The 18555-nt window shown below is 39.3% G+C and overlaps 1 protein-coding gene across 4 annotated transcripts in view; it reads left to right on the top strand.

Moving 5' to 3' along the window:
* Swim (Secreted Wg-interacting molecule) overlaps positions 1-18302 on the top strand; it is a 32932-nt gene extending 14630 nt beyond the window's left edge. For 2 of the 4 annotated variants that reach the window (XM_067774210.1, XM_067774208.1), the window contains exons 2-6: positions 10778-10970; positions 12353-12808; positions 12885-13068; positions 13133-13481; positions 17065-18302. In XM_067774210.1, coding sequence (XP_067630311.1) covers positions 10793-10970; positions 12353-12808; positions 12885-13068; positions 13133-13481; positions 17065-17208 — 1311 coding nt within the window. In that variant the 5' untranslated portion in view covers positions 10778-10792 and the 3' untranslated portion in view covers positions 17209-18302. Of the gene's footprint in view, positions 1-10774; positions 10971-12352; positions 12809-12884; positions 13069-13132; positions 13482-17064 lie in introns of all 4 variants that reach the window. The other 2 variants (XM_067774209.1, XM_067774211.1) reach the window with 1 other exon arrangement.
* The last annotated feature ends 253 nt before the right edge of the window (positions 18303-18555 follow it).

Raw genomic sequence — 18555 nt, 5'->3', positions numbered from 1 at the left:
GATATCTCGAAACGGCGTCCACCTATGGAACTAAGGATTAATCCCTTTTAAAATACTCATTAACACCTTTCATTTGATACCCATATCGTACAAACGTATTCTAGAGTCACCCCTGGTCCACCTTTATGGCGATATCTCGAAAAGGCGACCACCTATACAACAACCACCACTCCCTTTTAAAACCCTCATTAATACCTTTAATTTGATACCCATATCGTACAAACACATTCTAGAGTCACCCCTGGTCCACTTTTATGGCGATATTTCGAAACGACATCCACCTATAGAACTAAGGCCCACTCCCTTTTAAAATACTCATTAAAACCATTCGTTTGATGTCCATATTGTACAAACAAATTCTAGGGTCACCCCTGGTCCACCTTTATGGCGATATCTCGAAACGGCGTCCACCTATGGAACTAAGGATTACTCCCTTTTAAAATATTCATTAACACCTTTCTTTTGATACCCATATTGTACAAACAAATTCTAGGGTCACCTCTGGTCCACCTATATGGCGATATCTCGTAACGGCATCCACCTGGAACTAAGGATTACTCCATTTTAAAATACTCATTAACACCTTTCATTTGGTGCCCATATCGTACAAACGCATTCTAGAGTCAACCCTGATCCACCTTTATGGCTATATCCCTAAATGGCGTCCACCTATAGAACTATGGCCCACTCCTTCATAAAATACTCTTTAATGCCTTTCATTTGATACGCATGTCATACAAACACATTCCAGGGTTTCCCTCAGTTCATTTTCCTACATGGCTATTTTCCCTTATGTTGTTACCATAGCTCTCAACTGAGTATGTAATGTTCGGTTATACCCGAACTTAACCTTCCTTACTTGTTTTAATTTCTTTCGACATGCTTGTAGCAAGAACAAGTTGCAGTGTAGGCTTAAATTTGTTGTGGCATCACGCATTTCGAAAGAAAATTTATAAAAAAATATATGTGTGTACTTTTTAAAATAAATAAACTTCAAGTTTGGTTTCAAGGGATATATGTATTTGTGTATAAAAAAGTTTATTTGAGCGTTTTCTACACGAATACCACGATTCACTTATAAACACATTTGCATAGACTTAATTTACTTTTCATATTTGTTTGTCCAAAGCTATATATATATATATATTGTGCCCTGTAACTCAATTATTGATCGATCGATTTTGAAGATTGTGGCCATTTTAGAAAAGCAACAAAATACAGATCTTATTACAGTATGGAAAAGCGGTACATTTTCGTAGGGTTTAGAAATATGGAAACCTGAAACACGAAATTGTAAAAATTCGTAATTTTTTAGGATTTCAAACCCTTTGCGCCACCTCCAAATCTTTTTTGATTGGCCTAAAACTTTGTATATATTCGTTTTTGAGCTATTCGCAAATTTTTAGGGGGTGAAATCAAGAATCCAAACACTTTTTTTCCCTCCATACAACGAAGGGCCACCCTAATGAGCATATTAATCCAAATACCAAATTGGACTTAATCTCGTTTATAGACAAACTAATTCTGTGTACACAATTATTGGATTAGAGCGGATCGAAAAAAATATAAGTTTAACATATCCTCCAAGTGCATGAAATATTTTTGCAACATAATTTTGAAAAACGAGTTTTAAATTTTCCCTATATTTACGCAAATTCAGGCATATACTAGAGTACCATTTTATAAGGAGATATCGCCATAAAGGTGGACCAGGGGTGACTCTAGAATTTTTTTGTACGATATGGGTATCAAATGAAAGGTGTTGATGAGTATTTTAAAAAGGAGTGGGCCTTAGTTCTATATGTGGACGCTTTTTCGAGATATCGCCATAAACGTGGACCAGTGGTGACTCTATAATGTGTTTGTACAATATGGGTATCAAATTAAAGGTATTAATGAGGGTTTTAAAAGGGAGTGGCCCTTAGTTGTATATGTGAAGGCGTTTTCGAGATATCGACCAAAATGTGGGCCAGGGTGATCCAGAACTTCATCTGTCGGGTACCGCTAATTTATTTATATATGTAATACCACGAGCAGTATTCCTTCCAAGATTCCAAGGGCTTTTGATTTCGCCCTGCAAAACTTTTTCATTTTCTTCTACTTAATATGGTAGGTGTCACACCCATTTTACCAAGTTTTTTTCTAAAGTTATATTTTGCGTCAATAGACCAATACAATTACCGTGTTTCATCCCTTTTTTCGTATTTGGTATATAATTATGGCATTTTTTTCATTTTTCGTAATTTTCGATATCGAAAAAGTGGGCGTGGTCATAGTTGGATTTCGGCCATTTTTTACACCAATACAAAGTGAGTTCAGATAAGTACGTGAACTGAGTTTAGTAAAGATATATCGATTTTTGCTCAAGTTATCGTGTTAAAGGCCGAGCGGAAGAACAGACGGTCGACTGTGTATAAAAACTGGGCGCAGCTTCAACCGATTTCGCCCTTTTTCACAGAAAACAGTTATCGTCCTAGAATCTAAGCCTCTACCAAATTTCACAAGGATTGGTAAATTTTTGTTCGACTTATGGCATTAAAAGTATCCTAGACAAATTAAATGAAAAAAGGCGGAGCCACGCCCATTTTGAAATTTTCTTTTATTTTTGTATTTTGTTGCACCATATCATTACTGGAGTTGAATGTTGGCATAATTTACTTATATACTGTAAAGATATTAAGTTTTCTTTTAAAATTTGAATTAAAAAACAATTTTTTTTTAAAAGTGGGCGTGGTCGTTCTCCGATTTTGCTAATTTTTAGTAAGCAGACATATAGTAATAATAGTAACGTTCCTGCCAAATTTCATCATGATATCTTCAACGACTGCCAAATAACAGCTTGCAAAACTTCTAAATTACCTTCTTTTAAAAGTGGGCGGTGCCACGCCCATTGTCCAAAATTTTACCATTTTTCTATTCTGCGTCATAAGTTCAACTAACTTACCAAGTTTCATCGCTTAATCCGTATTTGGTAATGAATTTTTCGATTTTTCGAAATTTTCCATATCGAAAAAGTGGGCGTGGTTATTGTCCGATATCGTCTATTTTAGAGTGAGATGAGTGCCCAGGAACCTACATACCAAATTTCATCAAGATACCTCAAAATTTACTCAAGTTATCGTGTTAACGGACAAGACGGACGGACGGACATGGCTCAATCGAATTTTTTTTCGATACTGATGATTTTGATATATGGAAGTCTATATCTATCTCGATTCCTTTATACCTGTACAACCAACCGTTATCAAATCAAAGTTAATATACTCTGTGAGCTCTGCTCAACTGAGTATAAAAAATAAAAACGCACAAGGAAAATAAAATGTGTATAATGATCACGAAACAGTCCCGAATTAGTATAGAAATGATCCTTAGACAATCCCGAATTTGCGTGAAGTCATTTCGAAACGGTTGCGAAATAATACCGAAAACAATCCCAAATAGTACCCAAACTGTTTCGCAATGATCCCGAATACAATTTTAAAACGGTTTTGAAATATGTAGCCCCAAGTTATCCAGAAATCAAACAGGAAATACATAACCCCAAATTGATCCTGAGCACCACAGCGAAATTTTGTGGAAAACAATTCCCGTATTATCTTTTACTTACTTACTTAGTTGGCGATTAACCGTCTAAACGGTTATGGTCGTCCAACAAGGCGCGCCAGTCGCTCCTTCGCTCCGCCAACCGGCGCCAATTGGTCACACCAAGGGAGTTTAAATCGTTTTCGACCTGGTCCTTCCAACGGAGTGGGGCCGCCCTCTACCTCTGCTTCCATAGGCGGGTTCCGACAGAAGCACTTTCTTGGCCGGAGCATCATCTTTCATTCCCATAACATGGCCTAGCTAGCGCAGCCGCTGCGTTTTAATTAGCTGGACTATGTTTATGTCTGCGTATAGCTCGTACAGCTCATCATTAAATCTTCTTCTGTACTCGCCATCGCCAACGCGAAGAGGTCCATAAATCTTTCGAAGAACTTTTCTCTCGAACACTCCCAAAGCCGCTTCATCTGCTGTTGTCATGGTCCATGCTTCTGCCCCATATAGCAGGACGGGTACGATAAGTGACTTGTAGAGTATGATTTTCGTTCGCCGATAGAGGACTTTCCTTTTCAACTGCCTACCTAGTCCAAAGTAAAATTTATTGGAAAGATTGATTCTTCGCTGGATTTCAGTGCAGATGTTGTTGCTAGTGTTGATGCTGGTTCCCAAATAAACGAAGTCTTTTACTATTTCGAAATTATGACTGCCAACAGTAGCGTGGTTGCCAAGGCTCGTATGCGCTGACTCTTTGCTCGATGACAGCAGGTACTTCGTTTTGTCCTCATTCACCATCAAACCCATCTTTACCGCTTCTTTTTCCAGATTGGAGTAAGCAGAACTAACAGCGCGGGTGTTTAGGCCGATGATATCAATGCCATCAGCATATGCCAGTAATTGCACGCTTTATAGAATATTGTTCCAATGCGGTTAAGTTCTGCAGCTAGTATAATTTTCTCCAGCATCAAATTAAAGAAATCGCACGATAGGGGGTCACCCTGTCTGAAACCTCGTTTAGTTTCGAACGGCTCGGAGAGGTTCTTCCCAATTCTGACTAAGCTGATGGTGTTCCTCAATGTCATTTTGCATAAGTTTTGCGGAGAAATCTAATTCAGACATAGCGGCATATGGGCAGCTCCCTTTCGTGCTGCCGAAGGCGGCTTTAAAGTCGACGAAGAGGTGATGTGCGTAGATTCTCTTTTCACGGGTTTTTTCCAAGATTTGGCGCATTGTGAAAATCTGGTCGATGGTAGATTTACCAGGTCTGAAGCCGCACGGATAAGGTCCAATCAGCCGGATCACGGTGGGCTTCATTCTTATCTTTATAAGGTAACGAAATAGCCCAAATGATCAGAAAATAGTTCTGTAAACTTCGCTAAAAGGCCAACAAATTATGCAGAAATATCACGGTAATTATCAAGTGATAGTATTGAATTATACCGAAAACTATCGGAAATCATCTCAAAATTATGCCAAAAAATAATCTCTATAGTTCCGATTTTTAATTATTGAAGACACCTCGGTTTATAAGACCCATATACTTAATATTACTCCTACATATTCATATATTTAGAGCTAAAAAATTAACTATTCCCTCCTGCGCCAAATTATTTAATTAATTAATTTTTTTTTTTCAAAACTGATTTACAAAAATGTTTTTTTTAGTTCTTTTTCGCTACGCTCTAATCTACCCGTAAGTGATATATCTCAAATGGTGATCGCACTAAGAACATTTTATTTATTCATTTGTTTATATTTTGTTGCGATTTTTAGCGACGCAACAACAATAATACTGTCATGTCACTTAACCGGTTTGCCTTTCCACGCTCTTGGGCGGTTTGTTGATGTTGATATTACCCACGCAATCTGCCAAATCATTTCAATCAGCTGTTTTGTTATTCCATATTTTCATATATATGTACATATTTTGTAAATATCTATGCATAAATATATGTGATTTTTGTCTGGTTTTATACTTAAATAAAAAAAAATTATTGCTGAATGTAAAACCAATCAAGCACGCGAAAAAATTCTGCAAAATAAAAAAGTTAAGCTGGACAGATGCGTTAGATATAGGGCAAGTTGCGATGCGGAAATATTGTTTGTTCTAGATGATATTAGATATTTTTTTGTTGTTAGATGAAAACATATATGTCCACTTAGCAACTTTTACATAAATCACTCCTGCATTAAAGAATTTGTTTTTGAGGTCATAGCAGTCGTACGTTTGTATGTATGTATGTGTGCGCAATAATTTTATGTAGACGGGGGCGTATGAGTAACTTTTTTTAAATATTATTTTTATCAAAAACAGTAAACAAGTGAAAGTGTGCCATTGTATATTGTTTGTTAAATACAAAAACGTAATTCAAGATTAACATTCAAATAACGTGATTTTTTGTGGTGAATCTTGTTGTTGTATTAATTTCAGAGACCTACCTACATCCATAGTACTTAGTATAATTAAATTTCGAAAAATATTATCGGTTCTGTTCAGCGGTTCGAAACGTTTTTAAACGGTTTTATTTAGGTTGACTTGACAGGCTGGTTGGACAGGCAGCACTTTTTTTGTAATTGAAATTTAAGTAACTTCAGGATAAGCTACAAGCTTGAAACTTGCAATATAGTTTAGTAGCCGACGACAATGCAATAATAAGAAAAAGTCGCCGCTAGGTAGCGCAAGGATCGAGATATTCACCAAAATCGTATTTGTGGTCCGATTTGGCTCATATTTGGAACACATAATACATACAAGAATAGAAAGCGACCTATGAAAAAATATCGCCGCTAGGTGGCGCAAGGATCGAGAAATCGTATTTGTGGTTCGATTTGACTCATATTTCGAACACATAATACATACAAGAATAGAAAGCGACCTATGAATAAAAAATCGCCCCTAGAGTGACATCGAAATATTTTGGAGTTGGAGGAGGGACAAGCATACTTGGCGCAGAGTCGAGTAAAGTCTTTGGAAGGATTATGTATTGAGGACTTAGATTGTAACAAATTTTCAGGAAAGAGTCCTTGTAATAATGAGTCACTAAATGAACTAAATAGAATGAGAAATAATGGGGAATTAAATAAAGACTAAAAACTTGAAAATAAAATAATTTAAAAAACAAATTTTAAGTTAAACGGTTTTATTGAAAACAATACTTACATGAAGTAATAATAATACTAAAAGCTAGAAAATAATTAGGTAGGTCCTAGGTACTAGTCAACACACTCCTCATCAATCTAGGACGTTTATCAGACAATTAAATAAAAGCGCTGGACGTGTAAAATTTCTATTTATAGTCAAGACCAACTGAACCTTAATCAGGTTATGCTACGCCTCACATTTTTAGAAATTTCACGCACCCAAGGCTTTTATTTAATTGGCTGATCAACGCCCTAGATTGGTGAGGAGTGTGATGACTAGTACCTAGGACCTACCTAATAAATTTCCAGCTTTTAGTATTATTATTACTTCGTGTAAGTATTGTTTTCAATAAAACCGTTTAACTTAAACATTTTTTTTATTATTTTTCACTTTCGGATTGGTTCCTTAGGTTTTTAGCTCTTTGAAGCGGGTGCTAGGTTCAGAGTCATAATTTTCTCAACACTCAGACGTATATCTAAGCCAATTACAAGTATTTTCGACAAGCAATACATAGATACATTACTAAAGTTGCTGCCTCCATGGTCCTGGATTCAAGTCCCGGGCAAAGCAATATCTTAATTAAATTTTTATTTATTTTTTTCAATTAGGAACAAGTTTTTCTAAGCGGGAAGTCGTTTGGCGAACACTGCAAGTGTCTTAAATCTCCTCATAGGTAAATAGCACTAACAAGTATTTATTTTAATTAAAGTTGTTATTCGGACGTTTAGAGAACGTGAGAACGTACAACGCCTTCCACGCCCTAGTTCCTGGGTTCCATTCTCGGACATCGAAAATTTAGAAACAGTTTTTTGCAGCTAGAAAAAAAGCTTCTCAGTTAAAATTCATCTACCTTGCAGCTGCCGGGTAGGTCCCGTCCCTCCAATTCATAGAAAAAAATAAAAAAGCAGGGCCTAAATCTAGGAGCTAAATCGCGGCAAGAACTTGTTTTTTACTTTTTATATTTTTCTATATTTCAATATTATTCGGAAACCGCTTTAGCCTTGATCTCATTATTTCCTATTTTAAAACAATTTTTTTATTTCCTCACTTGAACAAATTTTGTCGAAATTGATAATGCAGGGATTAGCAGCAAATGAAGTTCTACGACTAAGAGAGTCCAACATGTGGAAATCAGCTAACCACGGACACGCGACGATTCTAGACGATATGACGAAGGGACAATCAAACGGAATAATAACTGGCCTAACATCCAAAACCACCGTGATGCCGTCGGTTCTAGGTTCAGAACATACGATATCCTTCAAGGGATGAATGGGAAGAAGGCTTAGGCAATGGCAGGGGTATTACAATCTACACCAACGGATCGAAAATTTCAAAAAGATAACTGGAGCTGGGATGTACTCAATACATCTACAGTTAAGTACTTCATTCCAGCTTCCTGTCGCATGTAGTGTATTCCAGACCGAGTTTTATGCCATAGACAGAGCAGCAAAGCTGCTTTAAGATTGTATGGTCTCCGACACCAACGTAATGATCTTTGTTGACAATCAATCCGCCTTAAGGGCATTTGAGTCCAGCATGATAAAATCGGATATAGTGCGGAAGGGACGAGGCCCATTGGCTTTTATAACGCATCTCAATGTCTCCCTTTTCTGGGTCCCTGAGCAAAGCAGTATTGAAGGGAATGAACTCGCTTATGAGATGGCTAGGAAAGGTTCCGATTTGGGCAGCTCCGTCCGACCACCGCTGGGTTATCTCCTGGGGAGAATCGAGGAATATGAGCACAGGCCAACGGACTTGCTATGGACCAACACGGTTGACTGCGAAGTCTCAAGGTCCTTATGGCCATGCTTGGATAGGAAAGGCACCAGCTTCCTTCTCAAACTGAACAAATCCGCTATGGGGGTACTTACGGATATCATCACAGGTCATTGTGCTATCGCTCCAATGCTCCGACGGTGGCGAATACCAACAAGCTCCGTCTGCAGAAGTTGTCAGGAGGAAAAAGAGGAATCGATCGACCACTTTCTCTGCCGAGGAAGGCACAGATTTTTGGGTGCACGGTTCTTCGACAGCCTGACAGAAGTTGGGATGGTGGACATCTCGCTCATACTTGGGTTCAGCAGGGAAAGCAAGTGGTTTGTTGAGGACCACTAGGAGGTAATGGGGTTCAACGAATGTGCCGCCACCCTGCACTTACTGAGGGCACTCACAATTCACGAAAATAACTCCGAGTGGAAGTGTGGGAAAATACCCAAGCATGTCCTCTTAACCTAACCTAACCCAACTGATTATTCGCTTTAAAACCGGTTAAAGTTCTATGATTTCTTATGAATGAGAATGAAAGTTCCATAGTTTTTCATTAAATAATTTCACACATGTGGTATATGCGAACTCCGGGTATCTTTCCTTTTTAGAACTCATCACCAGCCGCCAATATGTCTACTCTCAGCAAAAGGTTTTTCCCGCAAGAAGAAATATACAAATATATCAAAACATACAACAAGAGATGAGAACAAATATATATGTACGTACATATGTAAATAGACAATAAACGATCATCTAAATGCGGTCACAAAAATAGTAAATAAAATCTTATCAGCAGTAAAAAAGAGATTCGTTTGCAAGAGAATGGGAATTTAATTTAAACGCATAAACAAAAAATAAAGTAATTAACTATTTTGAATAAAACACAAATTTGTTTATTTTTGTTTATGGCTTTCTAAAGTACTTAGTATGTGTATTAACAAAATTGAACGTAAATAAACATTTCTAGGTCAGGTTAGTTTGCCAGTTCAACCAGTCCATGAGGACCTCACATATACTGAATAAATCCGTACTGTTACCAGAAGTTTGATTTAACGACTAAACTGAAAAAACCTATCAAAAACCACGACCTATGTTATAAAATAACTCCGTCCTCTTGGAAAATACTAGAAGCTTCCCAAGATTCAAGCCACTTGCTCCTTCTAGATCTGACAGCTGTATCACTCCTAATAGCTGGAGTCTTAGCCTTACAAGCGCGGGCAAGAGCACAGAACGTGCTATCGTTTCCTCCTCCAGCCCGCACTTCCTGCATCTGCTATCACTGACCAAGCCTAATTTAAAGGCATGTGACGCCAGAAGGCAGTGTCCAGTCAGAATACCCGTCATTAGTCTACAGTCCTCTCTTTTTAATGATAGAAGCAACTTTGTTGGTCTAAGGTTGTAAGACCTGCACATAATTTTCGACACTTTACAGCCCCGCGCTTGAACCCACGCCTTTCCTGCTAGGTCGATCATGTGCACCTCTCGCCTTAGCTTAATTTCGCCCAGTATAATTAGGACGTCTACGGAGCCATCTTCAAGGCATGCGCCTTAGCTAATTCATCCGCTTTTCCATTCCCATCTATTCCCATATGCCCTGGGACCCAATATAGATGTATGCTTCTCCCTGTCCCGATTCTCTCCAGGGACTGCTTACACCCTAACACACATTTAGATGCTGTGCTATGCAATATTACTGCCTTAAGTAATTGCTGCTTCACTGTCAGTATAAAAGTTAACACGATTGCAGCTTGGGCTATTTTCTTCCAGAGTTTCTACTGCTTTGGTTACGGCTACTATTTCCGCTTGGAAAACGCTACAGTAATCCGGCAGCCTGTAGGATCTGTTTATTTCCGGATTAGCACAGCAGACCTTACTCCTTCCACTACTTTGGAACCATCTGTGTACGCATGTATCGCCCCGTCCGCCATTTGAGCACGCTTGCGCCAACCGTCCATCTCTATTGTGGCCTTAAGATCGCCCTCGAAGCGCAGATAGGGGATCAGGTAGTCTGTTCGTCTTGTGATTAATGACGCTAAGCGTTACAAAATTTATTTTTTCAAAAATTATTTGCACTTCGCGATTTACCTGCCGAAGGTAAAAAGACAAACTCGAATTACCTTAAATTTATAGATGTATGTGTATGTTAATTAAATTTAGTTAATATTTTTGCGAATAAGTGCATAGAGTCGTTGATAATAATGTTCGTATACATAAGCCAATAATGTAGCTTAATCTTTTTGTTTAACACAGATCAGCTATGAAAATAACGATGACTAATTTAAATACTTATTTATTGATTATTTCATTTATATTTTTTTCTTGCAGTAGACAGATTTAAAAAATATGCATCGTAAAATATGTAAGGCGGCCTCGTTGGTGCGGCTGCTCATAGCCTTCACTCTACTCGGAGCAGTAGTAGCCTTTGATCACACACTAAAATTTGATTATCCAGGTCCGTATTGTGCGGCGAAAAATATTTGTTGTCGAAATAGAGAGGATGGATGTGCAATGCCGATTTCATGTAAGTTTCATTGTACTTTTAATTACAAAATAACTAATTTTTGTCATAAAGCTTGAAGAAATAATAATGAATCCATGCATAGGATTATCTCCCATTTTCTTAAACTGGGTCCTATCCGCTGGACTAGGGTTTCGAAGGTTCTTCCTTCTCAACTCTCTTAAGTGGGATGCTGAAGTTGATATATGTATGCATGGTCTGAAAATGATAGACTGCCAATGAACCTCTGGGTAAAACTTGATATATCGTGCTCAGAGCTACATAAATGCGATATCAGGCATATTACTTGAAGTTGACTCATCATATGTAAGGACGCTACCTCTACTGGCGACTTGAAGACTACTATGGAGTATATCACAAAAAGGAGACTCACTTCTGTGGGTTATATCACCACCTCCTTGCATATTTTGATGCCCATTCCCATCCTCGGTTGTAACGAGCTAACCTTTTGACACTTCCTGATCTATTTTTCTCTTGAACTCTTCTGGTGGGTCTTCCACGAGGTTGGCCATGTAACAAGATGCCAAGTAGTCACCAGCACTAGGCTTTCAGTATTGATAAAATATTTCATACATGAGCTTAGTCGCTTTTCCATGACTGTACTTCCGTCTTCGCGTAATACCGATACCCGGAATCCCTGTGAGTTGAGTCCTGAAACCTTTCCGCTAACACTCTGCATCTCCCTTCCCCTTACGCTATCCTGCTGCTTGAAAGAACACGTGCCAACTTCCGCCTTTCGCCGCTTCACCTTCCCACCAGGCTTCTCCCTCCTCAATCCGTTTGAGGAATCGAGCATTGGTTACAGCAAAGTTCTCGTCAGCAAAATGCTTTCGACTTGCTTCTGCGGTATCATGGCCCAATTCCACGTACTCGCTTTCGTGGTAGGTGAGTCCAGTACGGTTTAAAGAAGCTGGCCAATTCCTAATGCTGTCCAATATCGTGAAAGATGTATATTTACCATTCTGTCTAGCTTCCTTCTCAACTCAATTTCCTTGGCCAGGCTAGCACACCGAGCTCACCTATTTCTCGCTTTCCTCGCTGTACGCTTCCGAATCATCACTTTTGCGACTTCTCCTTCCCCGGCAATGAAAGCATTTTCATTTTCTCCTCAGTCAAATCATCGTTAAAAATCATCTTGTTCGTACGACCATGTATGAGCTCACTTGGTATAAAATATGGTTGAAAAAACCCTCCCTCACAGTAGCGTTCCTTGCTGGAGTGAGGAAATCGTTAATTTCCGAGGCGGCCCGGTTTCGAGCTTTCTCACCTCAGTTTACGAAGTAGACACAACAAATACCAGTCTTCAGAATAATCCTGTAAAAGCTAAACACATTGCATAACAAACATAGCTAACAAAAAATCTTGTACACACATTTCTTCTACAGCCACGCTCTGCTACTGTGATGAGTTCTGCGATCGCGACCAATCTGCCGACTGTTGTCCCGATTATCGTTCGTTCTGCCTGAATGCACCGGATCCAATAATTCGATGCTTCCATAATGGTGTCTACTTTAACAAATACAACACAACAACGGACAATTGTAATGAATGTCGTTGTCTCGACGGTGGCACTGTGGAATGTGATCGTGATCTATGTCTAACCGATGATAATTTGGTGAACAATGTAAACTCCATACGTCAGCTAGGATGGTCGGCACGTAAATATGATGAATGGTGGGGACACAAATATTCGGAGGGTCTAACACTGCGTTTGGGTACCAAGGAACCAACATTCCGTGTTAAAGCAATGACTCGTTTATCCAATAAAGCAGACGCATTGCCGCATCAATTTAATGCTGTAGACAGATGGTCGAGTTTCATACACGATGTACCCGATCAAGGTAGGTTTTAGAAGAGGAAAAAATATTGAAATTAAAAGCACGAGCAGCGTTTATGTATTTTGTACAACTATTGTAGGTTGGTGTGGCGCATCTTGGGTGCTATCGACAACATCCGTTGCTTCAGATCGTTTCGCTATACAATCTCAAGGTAAAGAAGTTGTACAGCTGTCGCCACAAAATATTTTGTCGTGTACACGCAAACAGCAGGGTTGCAATGGTGGACATTTAGATGCTGCTTGGCGTTACTTGCATAAACAAGGGTAAGTACGAAGTCTCAAACAAAAAAATTTGGAAAAACTAGTTTTAACTCGAAACTATTTGCAGTGTTCTGGAGGATAAATGCTATCCATACACTGGACGCCGTGATTCTTGTAAAGTGCGTCGTGGTGGACGTCGTTCGCTAAGCTCTTATGGTTGTCTTCCTTCGGGCATCTCAGATCGTGACGAGTTCTATACAATGGGGCCAGCATATTCTCTCAATAATGAAACTGATATTATGGCTGAGATATTCCATTCGGGTCCAGTTCAGGCAACAATGCGCATTTATCGTGATTTCTTCGCTTACTCGGGTGGTGTTTACCATCACACCGCAGCTAGCCGCAGCAGTCCAACTGGTTTTCACTCAGTGAAATTGGTAGGCTGGGGTGAGGAGCACAATGGCGACAAATATTGGGTAAGTACAAACCTATGAACCAGTAGTGATCTTTTAAAAATGATTTGAAAAATCATTTTTTTTATTCCGTGCTGGTTGTGCCAGATGCGCTCCGTCTTGCGAACGTGTAGTACCCATCGTAGGTGCGCAAGTCCATTCTGTTCCAGTTGAGTAAAAATTTACAATATAACTAGTCTTTTCGTGGAAAGTAAATCCAGTTCACTCCAAACTGTTGGTTTCACATACGTTGCCTTGGTAAATAATTAGGGTGATTTCAGGCTTATAGTTCCTATTTTGTACTCTTTATCGCCGGCGGCCGCCGCAATGTAGGTACTGAAAACCGGGCTAGTCAGCTAGAGCCGAATCGACCAGTGGTGACGACGTCATTGCTATACAACATTTTTTCCACTGCGCAACCATTAAACGCCTTCCGTAAAAATTGTAATATTACCTCCGCGGTGGGGCGTACGTCCACGCCATAGTTCCCAACTGTCCCAGGCCAGGGTATTATGCGGACCATGCCTAATGGTTGCTTTATAACAGTGCCTTTACCACAGCAAGCGGTGAATCTGTGACGGAGAACTATATTCTCCCATATTGAATACGTTATTGGGTCAGGTGGTCGACCGATATGATTAACTCTAAAACTTTTGAGGTTGAAGAGAAGTGGGAATGGCGTCGCATGGCGGGAAAAAAGAAATCATATATACAACAATTCGTACCTGCGGACAACAGAGGAAGCAGGGAACTACTGAGTTTGGTGATGCAGCATTCTGCGAACCCGAAAAAAGGAATGTAGTTCAGATGGGGACGAGGCAGACGGAATAAGAGAGCTCTCACATAACACAGGTCAGCAGTTGGGAGCCGTAGTCGACAAAGCTGCCGCGGGAACGAGTGATGCGAGCAATCCTTTGTTCCGCATTTGAATTGTCGAGAATAAAGCCCCGGCTAGAAGAAGAGGTAATCGGCTGAACGCGTCAAGCCTATTTTCAAGAAAGCGAAACGTCCCAGTCACAGCATCATTAGACAAGCCAGTTATAATTTCACAGTACGCACATCTGTGTACTTACTTACTTACTTAATTGGCGCTTAACCGTCTAAACGGTTATGGCCGTCCAACAAGGCGCGCCAGTCGCTCCTTCGCTCCGCCAACCGGCGCCAATTGGTCACACCAAGGGAGTTTAAATCGTTTTCCACCTGGTCCTTCCAACGGAGTGGGGGCCGCCCTCTACCTCTGCTTCCATAGGCGGGTTCCGATAGAAACACTTTCTTGGCCGGAGCATCATCTTTCATTCGCATAACATGGCCTAGTCAGCGCAGCCGCTGCGTTTTAATTCGCTGGACTATGTTGATGTCTGCGTATAGCTCGTACAGCTCATCATTAAATCTTCTTCGGTACTCGCCATCGCCAACGCGTAGAGGTCCATAAATCTTTCGAAGAACTTTTCTCTCGAACACTCCCAAAGCCGCTTCATCTGCTGTTGTCATGGTCCATGCTTCTGCCCCATATAGCAGGACGGGTACGATAAGTGACTTGTAGAGTATGATTTTCGTTCGCCGAGAGAGGACTTTACTTTTCAATTGCCTACCTAGTCCAAAGTAGCATTTATTGGCAAGATTGATTCTTCGCTGGATTTCAGTGCTGATGTTGTTGCTTGTGTTGATGCTGGTTCCCAAATAAACGAAGTCTTTTACTATTTCGAAATTATGGCTGCCAACAATAGCGTGGTTGCCAAGGCGCATATGCGCTGACTCTTTGGTCGATGACAGCAGGTACTTCGTTTTGTCCTCATTCACCATCAAACCCATCTTTACCGCTTCTTTTTCCAGCTTGGAGTAAGCAGAACTAACAGCGCGGGTGTTTAGGCCGATGATATCAATGTCATCAGCATATGCCAGTAATTGCACGCTTTTATAGTATATTGTTCCAGTGCGGTTAAGTTCTGCAGCTAGTATAATCATCTGTGTAAGAGGCAATTAAAATCGAAGAGCGAAGGAGCGTATAGATTTCAATCTGGAAAAGTGGCCCATATATTCTAAGCCTTTGGGGGATGTTTTTCTGGTTTTCGAAACAACCACCACAGGAGGGATATATTTTTAATATGTCCAGAAGAAAGGAAGTGGTTGATAAACAAAAAGGAGCTAACGAGAAGACTGCAGCTCAATCGGAGTTTGTAAATGGAACTAACGCTGCGACCCCAGTTTACCCCGAGAGTTGGATGGAGAAGGAGCTCCTGACTTTGGCGCTAACAAGTTGAACCTGTCCTTACTCACACAGGTGAGATCTGAAGAAAAGGCGAACCGAATAAACCGGTACTATCATTCAGTTGCCCACTATCGTTGGCTCGTAACTATGATTCGCTTCAGCGGGATGATACAATAGAGTTTAGTTCAATAACGTAAAATTGAAATGACTAACGACAGAGGTTTGGTGGATAAAGTCAGTGCTCGACGATACAAAGGTCAGAGTATGGATTCCACGTCTAGTGAAGTTGGAGGACAAGCTAAACCAGAACCCGAATATCCGTCACTGCAAAGGAAGATGTTTCGAGCACACGAAGGAGGGTCAGCATGGCATCTCCCAAATAATCAGGAAGGCGGAGGATAAGTATACCCAGAGCCTAGAAAAATCTGGAGCATTGGCAGTTCTTATCTCCGACTAAGGAAGACAACTCCTAAGGGCAACATTCTTAATACGGAGGTAAGTGGGAGTGCGGGTTGCACTTAGGAAACGGTTGAGCACGTCCAGTGTTTATGCCATGCCCTGTGTTCTCGAGGCCATGGCACTGGCTATCAGGGGCATCAGAGTTATCAAATCTCAAGGTACCAAATAAGCTTCAAATCTAGGAAACTCCTATTTACAAAAGCACGGACATATCGCTCATTTGCTGCAACGTCGTCATAGCTCAAAAAACACAATTTTCCAGGAGAGCCATTCAAAGATTTTAACTGCCATATGTTGCGCATATAAAGGCATATTTTAATTTTTACAACACGTGCTAAATTTTAAACTGATCACGAAGATTTTTTTATACAACATAGATCATGATATTGGGTACGTTTATATGTTATTAACTCAAAAGTCATGTTTTTTGAGTTATGACGACGTTGCAGCAAATGAGCGATATGTATGTCCTGATGATTGATTGAGCTTTTCCGTGGTGGCAAAACGCCGCCTGGGTGTGGTGATAGCGAGCTCCGCCTACTATACCGGAGATCCCGGTTTAAAGCCCTGGGCAGAGTAGCATCAGTTTTTCTAAGCGGTGTCGCCCCTCGGCAGTGATTTGGCAAAATTCCGAGTGTATTTCTGCTATGAAAAGCTTGAAAATTGCCTTGCAGATGCCGTTCGGCGTCGGCATAAAACTTGTAGGTCTCGTCACGCTAATTTGTAGGAAAAACTAAATGGAGCACAACGCATATTGGAAGAGAAGCTCGGCCTGACAACTTTTCGGAGGTTATCGAGCCTCGCATTAATTTTTTATTTATACTTAGGAAAAATGTAGTCTTTGTGAGGCCTTTATTGGCTGACCGTCTCAGCCTTACCTAGCTTATTATATGATAGATATTTGAAAAATATTAACCTGTCTTTCTTTCTTTTCTACAGATCGCTGCCAACTCCTGGGGTCCATGGTGGGGCGAACATGGCTATTTCCGTATTACGCGTGGCTCCAATGAATGCGGTATTGAGGAGTATGTCCTTGCAGCTTGGCCACATGTCTATAATTACTTCAAAACTGATAAAATCTAAGTGTGAGTGCACGTGCTTGCGAGCTAAATAACTTTAAGCACAGAATATCGAAATCTCGTTAACTTTTCCAGTTAATATTCTTTTTTTTTTGTGAATTAGGTACAAAAAGGTTAAAATTATAAGCGTAAGCAATTTTTTTTACTATTTATATAAAAAAAAAAATATTCAATTTGAATTTGGATGGAGAAATAGTAAACGCTTGGTCGTTGCTGTTGTCGCACACTGTAGACTTAAGATGAAACCTCTAACGGTATTGAACATTTTTTTTAGCTCTAAGTAAAGTTAACAACTGCAAATATATTTGTGATTGCTTATAATTAGCTTTTTCTTTGTGCCTTATATTTTTATGTAAGTATGTAAGTGTAAGAGTATTTGAATTATATTTTAGAATCATTTTGAGCACTGGAATATTATTTTTTAAGTTGACTGCGCTTTGTATAAGCAATTTGTATTTAAATTGCAATGATTTTTGTGAATTATTTGAATGCCGATTTTATTTTATTTTAATTTATTTATAAATTTTTTCTAATTCCAATTCGAAATTTCATCGCTTCTTGTTTTTCTTATTTTTATTTTTTTTTTAATACTGCCTGGTTATTTTCTGACACCAAAATTCGTAAACAAAAACTGCATGAACAAAAACAAAATCAGCGCCTAAAGAATTTATAAAATAAAAATCATTAAGGTGGTCACCGTTTACTGCCAATTACTGCGAAATATTTAAGTAATTTAAAAATATATCAAATTAATCTAATATTAAGCAAATGTTTATGTTAATTTATAAAGTCAGCCAGTCTCAGTTCTATGTAATAATAACAAAAATCGATTTTTTATTTCTTAAATTTGTAATTAATTGTAATTTTTCTATAAAATATTTTAGTTTATGTTAAAGTTTTAGCTGAAATTGTGCACACATTAATTTTTTGTGCGCACAGTCTATGTATTGTGTACTCATTGTAAATGAATAAGCTCAGCTTTAAGTGAATTTTATTATCTATTGCAAATGTAATGTAAGCAAATTGATTAATAAATAAAAATCAGCGAGTATTTAATACGAATATAAAAATTAAAATAAAAATAAAAAAAGCCAAATATATCTTTATCTTTATATTTTCTTATTTTTATCAAAAATATATGAGGTGGGTTTTGTCTAGGGCTGGGGTAACGCTCAGTCAATCCAGAGTCGAGTAAAGGTCCCACAAACCCCTACTGAATAAATACACGATATTTATGTGTTACGAACACAGTCGTTCGGGCGGCGGGTCATTCCTTACCAGACCATGGCGACGGAGGGAAAAGTAGCCCGAAGACACCACTCTCGTCGTCCTGGTGCAGCAAGGGGTGACT

The sequence above is a fragment of the Eurosta solidaginis genome, chromosome 3 (assembly GCF_040869045.1).
Source record: "Eurosta solidaginis isolate ZX-2024a chromosome 3, ASM4086904v1, whole genome shotgun sequence".
NCBI lineage: Eukaryota > Metazoa > Arthropoda > Insecta > Diptera > Tephritidae > Eurosta > Eurosta solidaginis.
Note: the sequence above shows the minus strand (reverse complement) of the source record. Positions and strands in the feature narration are given on the sequence as shown.